Source organism: Saimiri boliviensis, chromosome 3 (genome assembly GCF_048565385.1).
Source record: "Saimiri boliviensis isolate mSaiBol1 chromosome 3, mSaiBol1.pri, whole genome shotgun sequence".
NCBI classification, from domain to species: domain Eukaryota; kingdom Metazoa; phylum Chordata; class Mammalia; order Primates; family Cebidae; genus Saimiri; species Saimiri boliviensis.
The window spans coordinates 148,059,106-148,076,405 of NC_133451.1; the positions used below are offsets into that span (position 1 = coordinate 148,059,106).

Genomic DNA, 17,300 nt, shown 5'->3' on the forward strand with positions numbered 1-17,300 from the left:
CAGAAGCCAGAGTATATTGGATAAAGGACAGAAGAGAGTGACAACTACTACAGCCAGTGTTTTTGAAAAGTTTTGCCATAAAAAAGGAGGAGGAATGAAGTTGTAGCTGGAAGAACAGGAAACGTTCTTTTCGGTGATACTAGAGCCTGTATGCGGAAAGGAATGCTCCAGTAAACAGGGAGAGATTACTGATGTGGGAGAGGGAGAAGATCATGATAAGGATTAAGTTCCTGAGAAGGCCAGAGGGGACAGGATTCTGAGCAAAAGAGAAAGAGTTGACTTTGATAGGCAGGAGGGAGTCATCTTCATTTAAACAACAGAAAAAAATTGGGGTACAAGTAGATAGGTTTTAGGATCAGGTGGTGGGAAGATGGGGAGTTTGATTCTAAAGGCTTCCTTCTCTAAATCTGGTGTGATATCATAGCTAAGAGTAAGAAATTAAAGAGCATGGGGAAGGCATGCAGGAGGGAAGATAAAACATTCAATGGAGACATTCTAGGGAACCCATTCGCGAAACACAGCAGCATTCCTAGAGCTGCCAGTGTGAAGTTTGTGTGATACGTTTAAAATAAAACTGATCAGCTCCGTAGTGCCATCTTAGCTAATATAAAAATAATTATAATAAATGTGAGATGGAAGTGTCCTTAATTTTTGTCACCCCAATGTTCTCCATGATGGAACTGGATGACCAGACAGGCCACACTGGTGTCATCTTTCTCACAGATTGATTGATTGATTCGTTGATTGATTCATGATTGATTGATTTGAGACAAAGTCTTGCTCTGTTGCCCAGTCCGGGCTAGAGTTCAGTGGCTCTATCGGCTCAACGCAACCTCTGCCTCCCTGTAACCGCCACTTCCCAGGTTCAAGTAATTCTGGTGTCTCAGCCACTGAGTAGCTGGGATTCTAGGGTTGTGCCAACACACCCAGCCAATTTTTGTATTTCTTAGTAGAGACAGGGATTTGTCATGTTCAGCAGGCTGGTCTCGAACTCCTGGCCTCAAGTGATCTGTTGCCTTGGCCTCCCAAAGTGCTGGGATTACAGGTGTGAGCCACTCAGTTTTATTCTTTTATTTATTTATTTATTTTGAGATGGAGTTTCGCTCTTGTTACCCAGGCTGGAGTACAATGGCGCGATCTCAGCTCACCACAACCTCTGCCTCCTGGGTTCAGGCAATTCTCCTGCCTTAGCCTCCTGGGTAGCTGGGATTCCAAGCACGCACGACTATGCCCAGCTAATTTTTTGTATTTTTAGTAGAGACAGGGTTTCACCATGTTGACCAGGATGGTCTCTATCTCTTGACCTCGGGATCCACCTGCCTCGGCCTCCCAAAGTGCTGAGATTATAGGCGTGAGCCACTGTGCCCAGCCAGTTTTATTCTTAATAAACTCAGTCAAAGAGGAAAACACTTTCAAAGAGAGCGGAAACCTGTTCTTCTGTCAAGGATATTGCATAGCTAGCTTCCTCAACTAGAAATTCCGAGTAAGTTCTCCGGATCCATCTGTAGACTCCAACAGAGTCAAGCCTAGCAACAACAATAACAGAAATGGAAATACAAAACTGTGCATGACTTCATTAAGAGAATCACTAACTGCACAGAATGCAAATTTGAGAGGCCTTCATTTTACAGACGGGAAATGTGACAGAAGGGACTGCTCTAGTAATTCAGTCTAGATAACTTACATGAAAACCAGCACAGGATTTGGCTTATGGGAAATAAATGCTCTTTTCTGTCCCCTGTTGCTTCCCAGTGTCCTTACTATGTGGTGAGATAATTAGTCAATGGAAATATATTAATGTTGTAGTCTTGTGACCAGTTCTGTGTGATTACGGCTCAATGGATATTTAGGAATTAGTACCAATAGTAAAGCATGACAAAATGGGTGATTAGTCATGCTGCAGCCTTGACCTAAATAGCAAATTCGGCACAGAGCTGGGATTAAAACTCTGACACCTGGGCTTTGCAGTTCTGAAGCTGTGTCCCTCCATTGTGCTAGGTTGCTGTTTACCAGCCCTGTGGGAATGGGCCTCATTGTAAAAGGGAGTATTTATGCAAACATCCTTCTAAACAACCAAGCAGAAAAAGCAGGAAGAGGGCCTGGATCTCTCCCCTCTGGTAATTTTGACACAGTACAGTTTACAGATGTGTGTCTAACAGCTGTCAGCTCAGTCAGTGTGCAGTGCTCTGAATATCTTGGCTTGTAGTTCAACCTCACCGCTTCCAGCTTTTTGGTGAAAAATAATAAGATGATCTTCCAAACAACAGAAAAAGAAAAGCAGCTAGTTTTTAAAATGTACTCAATGAAAAGTAATGATTTAGAAGAAAAAAAATGAACAACTTTATGAAAAAATAAGAAAAAGGAAACAGATGTATTGTGGTGAGAGTTTTCTGTGGGTTTTGGCTCAAGTCTCAAATGAGTTTTTCTAAGCTGACGTTCCATGTCTAGCCTTCTAAAACATTTTATGACATAAAGTTGTTTGGAAGAGTTTATGATAAAAGGAAAGAGCCCAAATTAAATGTCAAAATTATATCAAAGACTGAAATTAAAAAGTCACTTGATAATTTAAAGGAGGAAAAAAGAAGAAATGGTTATTTTTAGCAAGGTATCCTATTGTTGTGAAATTTAAGAAGTTAGAGAACAAAGAACAAAGAAGTGAATATTATTAGTTTCATGCATACTCTAAAAAAACTTTTCCACTGAGCATGGTGGCTCACGCCTAATCCCAGCACTTTGGGAAGCCAGGCAGGTGGATTACAAGGTCAGGAGATCGAGACCATCCTGGCCAACATGGTGAAATACCATCTCTACTAAAATGCAAAAAACAAAAAACACTAGCTAGGCATGGTGGCATGTGCCCGTAGTCCCAGCTACTTGGGAGGCTGAGGCAGAGGAATCACTTAAACCCGGGGGCAGAGGTTGCAATGAGACGAGATCGTGCCACTGCACACCAGCCTGGTGACAGAGAAAGACCCCATCTCAAAACAAACAAACACTTTCCCAAAACTTTCCATTTCCATCTGCAGTACTTGTAGCAGAAGCTACAGGAGTTGCTGGACTCTGAAAGTCCATATACCTTGCCTGAATAGCTGGTACCCGGCCTCAGAGAAGCAATGCAGCCTGCCACCAGTGGTAAGAAAAATTATGAAAGTAAAAAAAAAATTAAATAAAGTGAAGGCAGGAGAGCTGAGAAGAACAAAGAAATTAGGCAGAGGAAAAAGAAGAAGTTCAAATCAGAGTCAAGTTAATGAACAGGATGGTGAATATCTAAGACAAAAAGACTACCAATGTGGTAGTATAGCCCTTAAAATCACAGCCTAGAGTCAGACTTCCAGCAATACAACCCTCACTCTTATACTTGCTACCTGCATGACCTCAGGCAAGTTACTCCCCTTTTAAATTTCTGTTTCTTCATTTGTGTAATGACTTCATAAAACCATCCTAAGACTTATTTAAGACAGTCAATGTAGTTAATTAAGTACTTAAAACAAATAGTGCCTGCATATACATTAAGTGTTCAAAAACTGCATCTCTTCATTACTATTTATTCAACACATTTATTGATGCCTTCTGCCAGACACTGCAGCAGACACTGAGAAGAGAGTTGTAAGTAGGACATCTTTGCTGAACCAGCTCTGCAAGCCTACTCCTTCGTAAGGAAGGCTAGCTGGGCTAACTATGATGCAGAATTGATTGAACCTGGTTCAATCATCCCAAAATGTTTTTATTTCTATGTGGAATTACTGCTCTCACTGAATTCTTATATGTGTGTTTTAAAAATGATCACACTCTACCTTCACAATTCACTTAGATGATTACATCTCTTTCTAAAACCAGTTTCTGAACTTGATGGGAGGAGGCCTGCCATTCCTCTGAGCATCAGCACAGGGCCTAACAACAGAGGTGGCAACCATATCAACATAAATGAAAACACTGACTTTAGTTTTTTGAAACAGGGTCTTGCTTTATCAACCAAGCTGGAGTACAGAGGCACTATTGATTATGGCTACCACAGCCGTGATCGAACTCCTGAGCTCAAGTCATCCTCCTGCATTAGCCTACCAAGCAGCTGGGACTATACGCACTTGTGCCACCATACCCGGATAAATTTTTCTTTGTCTTTTTTTTGTAGAGACAGGGTCTCCCTTTGTTGCCGAAGGCTGGTCTTGAACTCCTGACCTCAAGCAATCCTCCTGCTTCTACCTCCCAAAACTGAGATTACAGGCATGAGTCATCACACCCAGCCTAAACTGACTTTCTTTAAATATTTTTGGAAATTAAAATTTTTAGACTGTTGCCTCCTACTCTTCTTGTCTTGATCCCTCCTTGAAGTCTCTTACTCTTCTGTATGCCCAATGTATGTGTTCTTTGGAATCTTCCAATAATCTTGGGAGATGTCATCACTCTAAAGAGAAGATTGTGGCTCAGCACAGTTAAAATTGCCCACCTGAAGCTGGGCACTTTGGCTCACGCCTATAATCCCAGCACTTTGGGAAACTGAGGCAGGAGGATCATGAGGTCAGGAGTTCAAGACCAGCCTGGCCAGCATAGTGAAACCCTGTCTCTACTAAAATTACATAAATTAGCTGAACATGGGGGTGTGTGCCTGTAATCCCTGCTACTCAGGAGGCTGAAGTAGGAGAATTGCTTGACTCCAGGAGGCGGAGGTTGCAGTGAGCCGAGATCACGCCACTGCACTTCAGCCAGGGCAACAGCAAGACTCCATGTCAAAAAAAAAAAAAAAAAAAAAATGCCCATGTGGCTGACCTGAGATGCTAATCCTGGATTGTCTGGCACCAAATGTCCTGGTCCCAAATGTCTCACTCCACCACTACAGCATTGTACCTCCCATTGAAAACAAACATGGAAGACTGAGAAGAGAAAATATCTTTAGGACGGGATATATGAAACTAAATGTCACAGTATGTTACTTTATGTAAAATTGATTTTAAAAATAATAATTCCAGTCTTTATGCATAATATGAATCCCCTATTATATTTTGAGAATATTTTTTCCCACTTACAGTTATGTGGAATATATTTTGAAGAATGTTTCTTCTTTTCAGGCATGGGGAGAGTTAGCTAGGAACCTATTGTGAATGAAGGGCATAGGCTGAAGAATAGAACAGGCATCAAAAAAATGCTTGTTGTTCAATTGCATTAAAAAAATGCAATCTTCCGATCAATTAATGTAAAATGAAAAATATAATACAGATCAAATCCTGTATGTCAAACCTTCTCCACATAAAATTTGAATTAAACCATTACAATATGTGTGTAGGAGGAATTATATTTTTAAATGTTATGATTCATTTTTTAAAAGTTTTAGGTAGAATTCCCTTTGAACATGCTGTGCACATTAATGGCAAGAAGCAAACGCAGTGTCAAGGTTGAGCGTTTCTTAAAGTTCAATTTGCTGACACTCAGAGTAATAGACACTGCCATTCTCTGCTGTGGCTGCTGTTGTTTCTAACTCAGAAACATATGCTGTATGTATTTAAGTCAAATCTGCCTTTACCTCTTATGAAATAAGATCTCCCTACACCAATAAGCCCTCTGGAAACCTAATTCTGTCTTATCTTGGTTGCCTGGCTGGTGGAGAAAGTCCCCCATAGGCCAGGAGTCACCATTAAGCTGTCTTCTGGGTTTATTTCAAAAACTATTTTAGGGAGATCACTTTAGTTTGATGCATAGTGAGGCCAACCTTTGGAAAAAGCAACTTGGCGATTGTGTATGTGTTGATAACTTAAAAATTATTCATGTGCTTTCATTCAGTAATCTTCCTTCCAAGACTCAATGCTGAGGTACATTACATGAAATTGCCATTTTTGATGTCTCTCTGGGCACCTTGAATAGAACTTGTCCAAACTCCTGATTCTTAACCCAGTTAGCTTCTATTGCGATCATCTTCATCTCAGAAAATGACTATTCCTTCATTCTAGCAGTTGCTTAGGCTCCAGGCTGTAGTGTCCTGGCTCCTCTTTTTCTTCCATACTACATGTCAAATGCATCAGAGAATATTGTTTGTTCCACCTTCAAAACATATTGAGGATTTAATCACTTCTCACCATGCTCATTGCCACCTTCCTGGCACAAGTCATTATCCCCTGTTTCCTGAATTAAGGTTGAGTTCCTCATTGCTCTACTTGCTCCCATACTTGCTCGGATATACTCAGAATAAACCTTTTAAAACACATCAGACCACATATACTTCTTCACTCAAAAATCTCCAAAGTTTTCTCCTCTTGTTCAGAATAAAATCTTCACACCTTTGACTGCAAGGCCACATATGATTTGCTCCCCATCTTTCTGATCTTATTTTCTTCACTTGGTTTCTCTCTCATCTCCACCCTTAATGGTTTCTTTGCTGTTTTTCTGCATAACAAATACAATCTTGCCTAGATTGGTTCCCTTTTCCTGATAAAACTAGTCCCCCAAATAGACACATAGAATCCTTATTTATTTCAATATTCTTTTCAAAAGTCACCTCACAAAGCAGCTGACCCTGACAGAAAATAATATATCAAGTGACATAGGTTACCCTATTATACTCTGCTGCCTTTTTCTCCATAGCAGCTGTTATTATCTGACATGATCTAAAGCTTTTTAGAAACTTCTGGTTTTTTCCGACTCCAGAATGTAAACTCAGAGCAAGAAGCTTTTTTCTTTTGCTTCTGGTTGTATGCTCAGTGCTTGTAACACCAATGCATAACAGGTACTCGATAAATATTGTTGGATGAAGAAATGAAATACAAAGATGGTTTTTATCTACAATAATATTACATATTTCGGGGGGGTGGTATAGCAAGAGTTCATTGCTCTCCCCCAGTATCACTTGCTCAGTTGTTCAAGAAGTGCCACAGGAAAAAAGAGTAGCAGGATCACAGGAAAATCATTAGCACAAAGCTGGAATCATATTAATGTCCCCTCAAAAAGTGAACTTTTGACTTCTTAAAAAGAATCATTAATTGGGCTCAAATTCTCTAAAAGTATATCTAGTGGAAACCAACATTTCACAGATAATCATTTTTTTCTGAACCATTTAAGAGTAAGTTTCAGAAAGAATGTCTCATCATTGCTAAGTTCTTCTTTTTCAGAAGATACTTCAAGCCAAGGCTAATATCCTCCTTCACATCAAACACCCACCTTCCTACCCATCAGCTTTAGTATCCATTGATGACTCCTGCCTAAATTGAACAACACTCTTGTCAGATGGTGACTTTCTGTATCTATTAATCCTTATCAGTAGGTATTTCTACCATAAGGAAGAGCTCCTCCTCTTCCTCTATTTATTTACTCCATCATTTATTTGTATTAACAGTAGCACAGATTCATGTTTTATTCAATAGGTTGTAATCAATTACTAGGATCATATATTTTGATGTTCAGACTGTCCCAGATTTGGCCAGTGGGAGCCCTTTCCAGCTGGCTCTTGTGGCCTTTACACATACTCCTATCATGCTTGGAGCATTTCCTTACAAGAGGTGACAGGCTCACTCTATACTTTCCCAGTGCCAGCTTTAGAATCAGACTGGCTTCTTTTCATGAAGGATGCTATTTAGAAACCAAGATCTTTTGGCCACTTGATGTGCCCTTTGCTTTTGGCCTCTGAATGGAGACAGCTAAGGTACATATGTGTGCACACACATAAATATATATACATACAGTTTTTGAAAAATAATTTTGTACTCTTCGTCAATCCAATCTACAGCCTCAAGGTTATTTATAGCTCACTTTCTTTCCATATTTGTAAATTCCTTCTTCAACAGTAAGAAACCCGGCTAAGAAATTGGGCTAATAAGTAAAATTTTACTCAATATTTTACTTATTAGCCCAATGGCTCTGTAATTAAGCAATCTTCCAGCCATGCTGTCTCCTTGACCCTGCCATCTCTTTAGCCCCTAACTTTTCCAAAGGAAAGAAGGGGAGAAGGGGTAAAGGGAAGAAGTTTATATATATGTTTTACTTATTTATTTTTTTGAGATGTAGTTTCACTCTTGTTGCCCAGGCTGGAGTGCAATGGCACGATCTTGGCTCACCACGACCTCTGACTCCTGGGTTCAAACGATTCTTCTGCCTCAGCCTCCGAAGTAGCTGGGATTACAGGCAGGAGCCATCATGCCTGTCTAACTTTGTATTTTCAGTAGAGACGGGGTTTCTCCATGTTGATCAGGCTGGTCTCAAACTCCCGACCTCAGGTGTCTGCCCACTCGGCTTCCCAAAGTACTGGGATTACAGGTGTGAGCCACCGCGCTTGGCTCATATAGTCTTAATAACATAGCTTCTCCAAGTTTTCCAGCTGTAGAAAAAAAAGTGCTAACCAATAAAGAAGACTGGGGAATCACTATGGGTTGCTAAAGGCATCTGCTCAGAACCTAGCCAGTGGACTCCTCCCTCAGATCTCTGGTGGTTCAGGAATCAGCAGCCAGGTGTCTCCACTTTTGTCTCCTTGGCATTAAGCTCTATAAAAAGCACTGTCCCAATTGCCTAGAAGCCTATTTTCTAAAATGAGTAAGCTAGGAACACATACAAATTCAGCACACCAAATGCCATAGAGACAAATTCTTCTAAGTAGTTCTTCTTGTGCCTGCTTCTAATTTGGGTATTACTGAGGCTCTCTGCTCTTCCTTAACACCCACCAGCTGTTTGCACTGCTGCCAGAAAAAGAGGAGTTGTACTGGCGAATATTCACTAACCAAGAGCTGTAAACACGTTAAAGTCCTGGGGAAAAGGTAGACTTTCATTTTTAAAATTTAAATCGTGAATGGGTCCTGAGTTCTCTGAAAGAGCATCAGGTGGGAAACACAATGTGAACGGTAGAGAACCATCCCACAAATATTTCTAGAGACTCTATGGCAGGTATCTTAAGCGAAGGAAAAGCATGACCGAGAACAGATAACCACCACCCAAACGTCTAATTGGTAAGGAACTGTGCTGTACCAGTTTTAAGAACACTACCCTAGGGGGACTGTACTGTCTGCTGACTATTGTAATCCCTAAACTGGAGCGCACTCTATAAACAATAACCCAAACCTCCCTTGCTTGTTGGTGCTGCGAGTCCCCTGCTCCCAGTCATGACAATCAGAATAAACACAGTACAGAAACGTCTCACTGGTTTCTCTTCTTATAGAGTGAGAAAACACCTATAAGAAAACAAATGTTACGTCTTTGCTTCCAGATGGGCAGTACTTCCTACTGGAAGCCCATTCTCACACCCATCTTAACAGAGTGCCTGCTAGACCAGCAGCATCAGCATCACCCGGGAACTTGTTAGAAATGCTTATTTGGGGGCCCTACCCCAGATCTACTGAACCAGAAGCTTTGTGGCAGGACCCATCAGTCTGAGTTTTTTTAAACTAAACATTTGATAGCAACGGCCCTATGTCTTCCAGAAGTAGCATGGAAAAACCTCGATACCAAACCACCTTATAATTGGCCTTTAGGACAGGTAATCAGGAAGCTCTCGGCAGTTCTTCCAGCGAACGGGAGGGGCGTTGACGAGCGGCACATACGTTTGTTACATGCAACTCTCCAGAAGTTAAGAAGTTATTCCTGTGCTCATAGGTCAAGGGGTCGCTTCCCCTTTTCCCCCCACCTGGATGGAATCGTCCCTTGAGGCTGAGTTTGAGACCCGGCAGGGGTCGCTGCTGCCCATCAAGAGAGACCAAGGGAGCGTGGCAAGAGCAGCCCAGGAGCTTTGACATCACACTAAGCTCCTCCTTGCACGCACACATTATTACACGCACACACACACACACAGACACAGACACACACACGGACCGCGTACTCCGCTCTGCCCGCTCGTTCCCACCGCCGCCCGCCCGCGGCAAGCGTGCGCCCCGGCGCAGCCCCCGGCGAGGCCCGAAGCGCGGCGCCCACAGCCCGACGGAACCGGCGCGCGGCGGCCGCGGCTGCAGCCGGACCTGCGCGCCCCCGCGCTCCGTGGCGGGACCCCTTCGGCAGCACCCCGCACCGCGGCGCCCGAGACTGCGAGCCACCGTGCCCGCCCCCGTCGGGACTGGAGGGCGCAGGGCCGCCACCCTGCAAGTTTCCGGGCTCCCGGCCAGCCTTATGAGAGAAGGCGAAGCCGGGCGAAGGAACAGGACGCTCGGCAGCGGGACTCCTCCGCAAGCCCCGCGGGCCCCCTCCTCCCGCGCCCCCCGGGCGCCCGAGAAGCGACATGCAACCGCCGCGCTCCGGCTGAGAGGGAAAGGGGCCGGCGCCATCCGCTCGCCCGGAATCCGGTCCCCGCGGCGGCTGCGCGTCCGGGCCGCGGCCCCTCGGGCCCGGGAGTGAGCAGCAGTAGCAGGAGGAGAGGCGGCCGGCACGGCGTTGGCCGGGGCTGGGGAGGAGGGACGGGGCGGAGGGAGGGCGCGGGGGGCGGGGAGGGGGCCCCGGCGGATAAAGATGGCAATGTCTCTCATCCAAGCGTGCTGCAGTCTGGCTCTCTCAACATGGCTGCTTTCCTTTTGTTTCGTGCATCTGCTCTGCCTGGACTTCACCGTGGCCGAGAAGGAGGAATGGTACACCGCCTTCGTGAACATCACCTACGCCGAGCCCGCGCCGGACCCGGGGGCCGGGGCAGCTGGCGGCGGCGGCGCGGAGCTGCGCACGGAGAAGACGGAGTGCGGGCGCTACGGGGAGCACTCGCCCAAGCAGGACGCCCGCGGGGAGGTGGTCATGGCCAGCTCGGCCCACGACCGCCTGGCCTGCGACCCCAACACCAAGTTCGCCGCCCCGACCCGCGGCAAGAACTGGATAGCCCTCATCCCCAAGGGCAACTGCACGTACAGAGATAAGATCCGGAACGCGTTCCTGCAGAACGCCTCCGCCGTGGTCATCTTCAACGTGGGCTCCAACACCAACGAGACCATCACCATGCCCCACGCGGGTGAGTGGCCCCGCGGGCGCGGGGGAGGGGAGCCGGCGGGGACAGGGGTGCCTAGAGGGATCCAGCGTCTGCCTCCCGGCTCCTTCTGGGAAGTCCGTGGGGCGCGGAAGACAGGTCTGGGTTCCCTGGAGCGATGAAGTTTGGCTCCGCGTCGCTTAGGGGGCTTACAAAGAGGAGAGCTGTTTGGTGGCGGGGAGAGGCTGCCAGAGAGCTTGGCAAAGCGCCGCTTGGACGAGGACTCAACGTGGCGGGCTAACTTTTCCGAGGGGGACCGGGAAGGTGGGATTTGGAGGGCAGGGCTCAGATATTGTAGGTTCTAGGTTAGTGACCGGCCCGGCACTTGTTTGGAACCGGTAGATCTGATAGCTCAGTACTGCTCTTGGGTTTGTGCATCAGGCATATCCCTGACGCAGGCGTCCCTGTATATCAGGAGAGTGGTAGGGTTACCAGCTGGCAGCTCACTACCGCGAACTTGCTTCTTCAAGTCAGGTTTCAGCTCTTCGAGGGAGAGTTCTCCCTTCCGGGTTTACGCTCTTCATTAATCGTATTTAAAGTACTATGCTCTGCCAGGCTGTCAGCCAGAGAAACTGACAGGTGGCCACGATGGTAAATAATAACAATCCTCAACAAGCCAAGAAGAGTGTGATGGCCCTAACGTTGTAACCACTTTTCTAGTTATTGCATTATCCTTTGCCTAATTGGGAGGTTAAATATGCTGCAGGTTTTCTCTGGCTGGAACGAAGCGTTTTCAGGCTAGGAAGAATAAGTTTTTGTTAATGATCGCAGGTACCAGCATTAGAAATGCATTACTGTCCCAAAACTCAGTAACGCATATGTCTGATATAAGCAATGTTTCCTACTGATTGTAGGAACCGCTCTCCCCTACAAAACAAAAGCCATCCCCAGGCTTGTTAACATAAGTCCATAAGCCACTAGTTTTAGCAGACTAGCCTCCTTATGTCAGGGCTTGCTGCTTGCATTTATGTGCCTGAGAAGTGGACCTTCCGTCCCCAGAGGGGTTTTTGAGCTGAGACTGTGGCATCCATTGCCCAGGAGGGGAGAAAAATGACAGATGCATTTTCTGAGTGGAGTTTTCTAGTCAAAAGTATTGTTTTCTTTAAAAACCAGATTTGACTAAATAGTCACGCTGCTGAAATGGAACACCAAGCTCTGGCTACATTTGCAGGAGTGTTCTCTTTGGGGACAAGTTTCCATTCAGAGAGCTCATGTCACCTATTAGTGAAATATTCAGTTGGTTTGCCTCCAGTAATCAACACCAGCTGTTTTACTCAGGGAAATTTGTCAACCTTACAAACAGGTGGGGAGGGGAAATGTTCCAGACTTCTAAAACACAGGCAAGAAGAATGCAGTGTGTTAATTAATGAAGAGGAGGAGAGGCAGTTACTTTCTTAGAAAAGTTACCATACAGCATTTTCAAAATATTCGATATATTTTTTTGAGCTTGACAATTTTCTAAGGGAAAAGATGGTACTCTAACCTTGAAGCGCTACTGAAACTTTGATATTCAAGGATGTTAAGGACCGTGGAAAGCACTTTAAGTCATGTAAAGTATCTTTAGATAAACATGTTAATATTTAAAACCTCAATGAAAGGGGGTGAAGGAGGCTTTTGTTTTTGCTCTTTAAACTCCAAGGAGATTGTTAGCTGACTTTGTGAGATTCTTTGTTTCTCTGTGCATATGCATGAAATCTTAAACTCAGCTTCTTTGAACATGAAGAGGCATCATTTGTTCCTCTCTAAAAAGGTTCTCTAGAACTGCCAACATATTGGATCGATTAATGGCTTGCTTGTTTTTAAAGAAAGCAGATTTCCCACACAAATGATGCTTGATTAAGACAGTGGGAGTAGAAGGCTTAGTAATACTGTAGTTTGAAAGTTAAAGGCAAAAAATTTGGAAATTCTCTATTACTTAATTGTTCAGCTTCCAAAAATGTATTAATGCTGTATCTGGCAAAAACCAGTAAGCTCCATATTATCTTCTGACATTTTGCCACATTAGGAGACTCACTTTAGTCAGAGGCTAGCATTGATTTCTGATAGAGTGTCATTACGAGCAGATACATGTCAGGGTAGCAGGGTTAAACCCTTGAATATACTCTGAAATTTGCCTGCCTAAATCTCAAACACTGCCAGCACTTGTCTGGCTATCAGTGCCTTTCATGTAGCTCCAGATCTTGACAGCTCTATCTAGTTAAATTTGAGGTCAGATTCCTAAATTCACTTTGGGAAACTGCACATTTTAGTTGCTAATCAAATATTTTTATTTTGTGAACTTGAGTTACAATACCAGAGAATCTTCATATTTGTAAACTAAAATTCAGTTTTTAAAAAGTTTTTTAAAAATGCAAAAGCTGATGATATATCACCTTTCCCCTAGATCCTTTATTTTTGGAACTGATAGATTTTAGGTGAGGAGAAAGTCTGGATTTAGAGTTATGCAACCTATTGTTTAACATCTGTGCATTTGCGTATCTTGCAATTCAATTAAATAGTAATTGTTTTCTTTTTTTCATATACCTTTTCTGTTTTGTTTTTTTTTTTTTTTTTCCTTTTTCTGCTTAAATAATGTTGAGCTTCTTCCACTTATATAACTATGACTTCTCATTCAAAAGGGCACAACTTCTCCTGGGATAGACCAGTAGGTTTGCTTTATAACAAGTCTCTCTCACCTCTCCCAAGTATAACAGCTTTATTCAAATATAAACATACTCTGCAGTTCACTCATTTAAAGTATACATTTCAATGGCTTTTAGTGTATTGACGGAATTGTGCAGCCATCATCACTATCTTGTTCTGAAAAGAAACCCTTGTACTTCCCCATTATTCTCCAGCCCCCCATTATTCCCCAACTCCTAGTCACTCTCCATGATTTCCCAACTCCCAGCCCTAAGCTAATCTACATTCCGTCTTTATTTATTTAAATGCATTTTCTGTACTTTTCATATAAATGGAATCATATAATATGTGGACTTCTGTGATTAGTCTTTTGATTTAGCAAGAGATAAATCTTTCCAAGGTTCATCAAGGTTGCAGCATGTGTCAGTACTTAAACCCTTTTTATTGCTGAATAATATTTCCTTGTATAGATATATCACATTTTGGTATCTATTTATCAATGGTTGGAAAATTACGTTTCTATTTTTTGATTGTTAGAAATAATAGTGCTGTGAATGTTTATGTATGAATTTTTTTATGGACATTTCTCTTGATTATATACCTAGAAGTAGAACTTCTGAGTCATATGGCAACTCTATGGTTTAATCTTTTGAGGTCCTTCTAGACTGTTTTCCAAAGCAACTGCATCATTTCACATTCCCACCAGCAGTGTTTGAGGGTTCTAATTTCTCCACAGCCTCATCAACATTCGTTATTATTTTTTTTATTTTGCCCATTTAAGTGGATGTGAAGTGGTCTTCATTTTGTTTTTGTTTTTTTTTTTATTTTTATTTTTTATTTTTTTTTCATTTTGTTTTAAATTTTCATTTCCCTGATGACTGTTACTTTTTTAACATATTCTTAATTCTTTTTTCTGCTTTTCATTTTATTCTGTTTTCCCTTATGCCAACCATTATTTATTCTTTTCCAGACTTTCAACTCATACACTTTTATCCTAGGAAAGAGAGAGAGTGATTAATAGAGAAAATCTACTTCTCTCACTTTCTTTTATTAGAGCCTATAGACCAGAGTTTTATATGTCTTTTATTAAGGGATGTTAGGCCATATCTTTAGTGCAAGAGCATCAAGAAGGCCATAGCAAAAAGCTGTACAGAAAGGCATCTTCCAACTAGTAAAAGCCCCAGAAGTGAACTTTCAGGTGTGGGCAAAGGCAGTGAGACCCAAATTATCTCCTCAAAGCTGGTCTGATGCCTGCCTGTGAACATTCTTTCAATATACTCTGAGGAAAATGATATTAGAAATTTCTAGAGGCAGTTTAGGGCACTGATTAATTAGGAGTGTATCCTCTCAAGCCAACCACTTGGATTTGTGTTCTGGTGGCACTACTTTGTCACTGTGTATCTTTGTGCAAGTTACTCAACCTCTCAGGGCTTAGGTTTCCTCATCTGTGAGGTGAAGAATAACACCATCTACCTCAGTTGCTTGTTACGTGAATTAGATAGATTAATGCATGTACAGTGGTTAAATCTGTAGCTGGCACAAAGCAGTCAATAAATGTTAACCCTTCTAAGCACTAAACTCAGTGACACACAATGACATGCAGGAGCTGCAGACTGGATCATCATATCTCTCAGGCTCACTGAGTCCCTGGCAGCCAGCCTTAGGAAAGAACTCCTTATTTACCCTTTCATACCGAAGAGGCCGAGCAATTGTGCCAATTTGTGGCTTAGCGAATTGAAACAGGGTGTTCCACCTCCCTTTGATTGATGAACATTTAAGATTCTCCTGTTGCATTTGTACATTTTGGCTTAAATTGAAATCTTATCATAGCAAGGGCATGTGTGATAAACATGGTAGTCTGTGTGCAGGCTATTTGTGACTGAGTTGTGATATTGAGGAAATGGTATGTTGTTTTTTTTTTTTTTCTTTTTAAAAGAGTATGTTTGATGTCTTTCTGTTTGTTTATTGCTAGTATGTAGTTAACAGGAAATTAAAAATCTAGCTTTCTAGGAAGAACTTTTGAGAGACTAGGTCCTTAACAGCAACTTGGAGGTGGAGGAAGGAAGGAAATGGTTTCAATAACTCTGGAGAATATGTTTGACCCTTGGAAAGGAGGAGCTTAGGATGGAGTATATCTAGGTATTGTACACTTGTCCAAAATTGGAGGCAAAAAGTAGTAGATCTGCTGAGGCTCTTCCTCCATAGGTGGGTGCTCAGAGTTTGATTTATGGATTCATGCTACCTTCATGGCCATTACTTTGATTGCTGAAGTCTACCTTTGCCGTAAACTCTGTAAAGGACCTAGCTGCTTTAATTTAATAAAGTTTTTTTAAGGACTCATTTTTCTAGAATATTTATGTGTACTTTTGCTTTACATTTTTCTTTAAGTGATAAGATCAGCTCTCTTTATTTTAGCATGTTGGGGTTGGGGAGTAATAACATTGACCAAATACTGCTTACTCTGTGCCAGGCATGTTCTAAGCATTTTATGTATATATAAATTTAATTCTCACAACAACACTGTGAAATAGTTATCCTTATTGTCTCTGATGGATCAGGAAACTGAGGCAAACTGTGTAACTTGGTCACGCAAGCAGTAAGTGGTAGAGCTCAGCTTGCAACCCAGGCAGTCTGTCTGCTGGTCTCTGCTTAGAGCTACAGCTCTGCGTACCCTCTCAGCTTGAAAGGGTATTCTGAAGGCTAGATGTGGGTAGTGATTACTTAATCATAGATACAGGAAGAGATCTAAGGCTGATTTTCTGTTTCAGAATATGTTAACAGATGCATTGTTGGCTTGCAGGAATGCATCTCAATTATGTAATGGGAGAATGGGACCTTATGTTTGGGCCTCATCTCTTCTAGACCTCCCTCTGATTCACCATTTGACTTCAAGTGAGTCACTTTTTCTGTTCTCACCCTCAGTTTTACTTACAAAGTGCAAGGTTTGGTTTAGTTGACCACTAAGAGGTATTTCAACTCTAAAATTTATTCTTTATATATTTAAAACTTACAATACTTTGAGTAAAATTCCCAGTTTCTGGCTTCTTGATCAGAAAACCCAGTCCCTCGGGACTGCATTCCCCCATGGCAAGAGCAGCTGAAACTGAGCAGTGGCTGGCTGTTCCAATGTGCCTGCTAGTTGGTCCAAGTCTCCATCACTTTTTATCATCAGGCTCTTGGCCTGCTATGTTCATTTGTGTTTCCCATCTCAACCCCAAGTTCACAGTGTTTGGGACTCCATCTTTATGGAGCCAAACTAGGGGTGGTGAGGAGAAGTTACAGAAAACAGACTTGGTTCAGCGAAGGAAAAACAAATTCATGAGAATAGAAGTGTTTAGAAATGGAAGAGGTTTCCTTGAAAGGGTAAGCTTTCTCTGGCATTGAGATTAAAACTGAATGGGAACATTGTGGAATTTCTGATCCCAGGATTTGTGGATAGACTTCCAGTGGGTGACAGCTTTAAGGGCCTTCCCAAGCCTTGAGAGTATGTGATTCTCTATCATTTAGTTATTTAAGAAACATATTTTTTTTTTTTTTTTTTTTTTAGACAGAGTTTCACTCTTGTTACCCAGGCTGGAGTGCAATGGCGCGCGATCTCGGCTCACCACAACCTCCGCCTCCTGGGTTCAGGCAATTCTCCTGCCTCAGCCTCCTGAGTAGCTGGGATTACAGGCACGCGCCACCATGCCCAGCGAATTTTTTGTATTTTTAGTAGAGACGGGGTTTCACTATGTTGACCGGGATGGTCCGGATCTCTTGACCTCGTGATCCA

General features: G+C 42.8%; 1 protein-coding gene across 2 annotated transcripts in view; it reads left to right on the forward strand.

Annotated features, from left to right (window-relative positions):
• The first annotated feature begins 10,358 nt into the window (after nucleotides 1–10,358).
• The window catches only part of RNF150 (ring finger protein 150), a 276,189-nt gene continuing 269,247 nt past the window's right edge, over nucleotides 10,359–17,300 (forward strand). For both annotated transcript variants that reach the window (XM_003928023.3, XM_074396885.1), the window contains exon 1: nucleotides 10,359–10,891. In XM_003928023.3, the coding sequence (XP_003928072.1) occupies nucleotides 10,408–10,891 (484 nt within the window). In that variant the 5' untranslated portion in view covers nucleotides 10,359–10,407. The remainder of the gene's footprint in view (nucleotides 10,892–17,300) is intronic.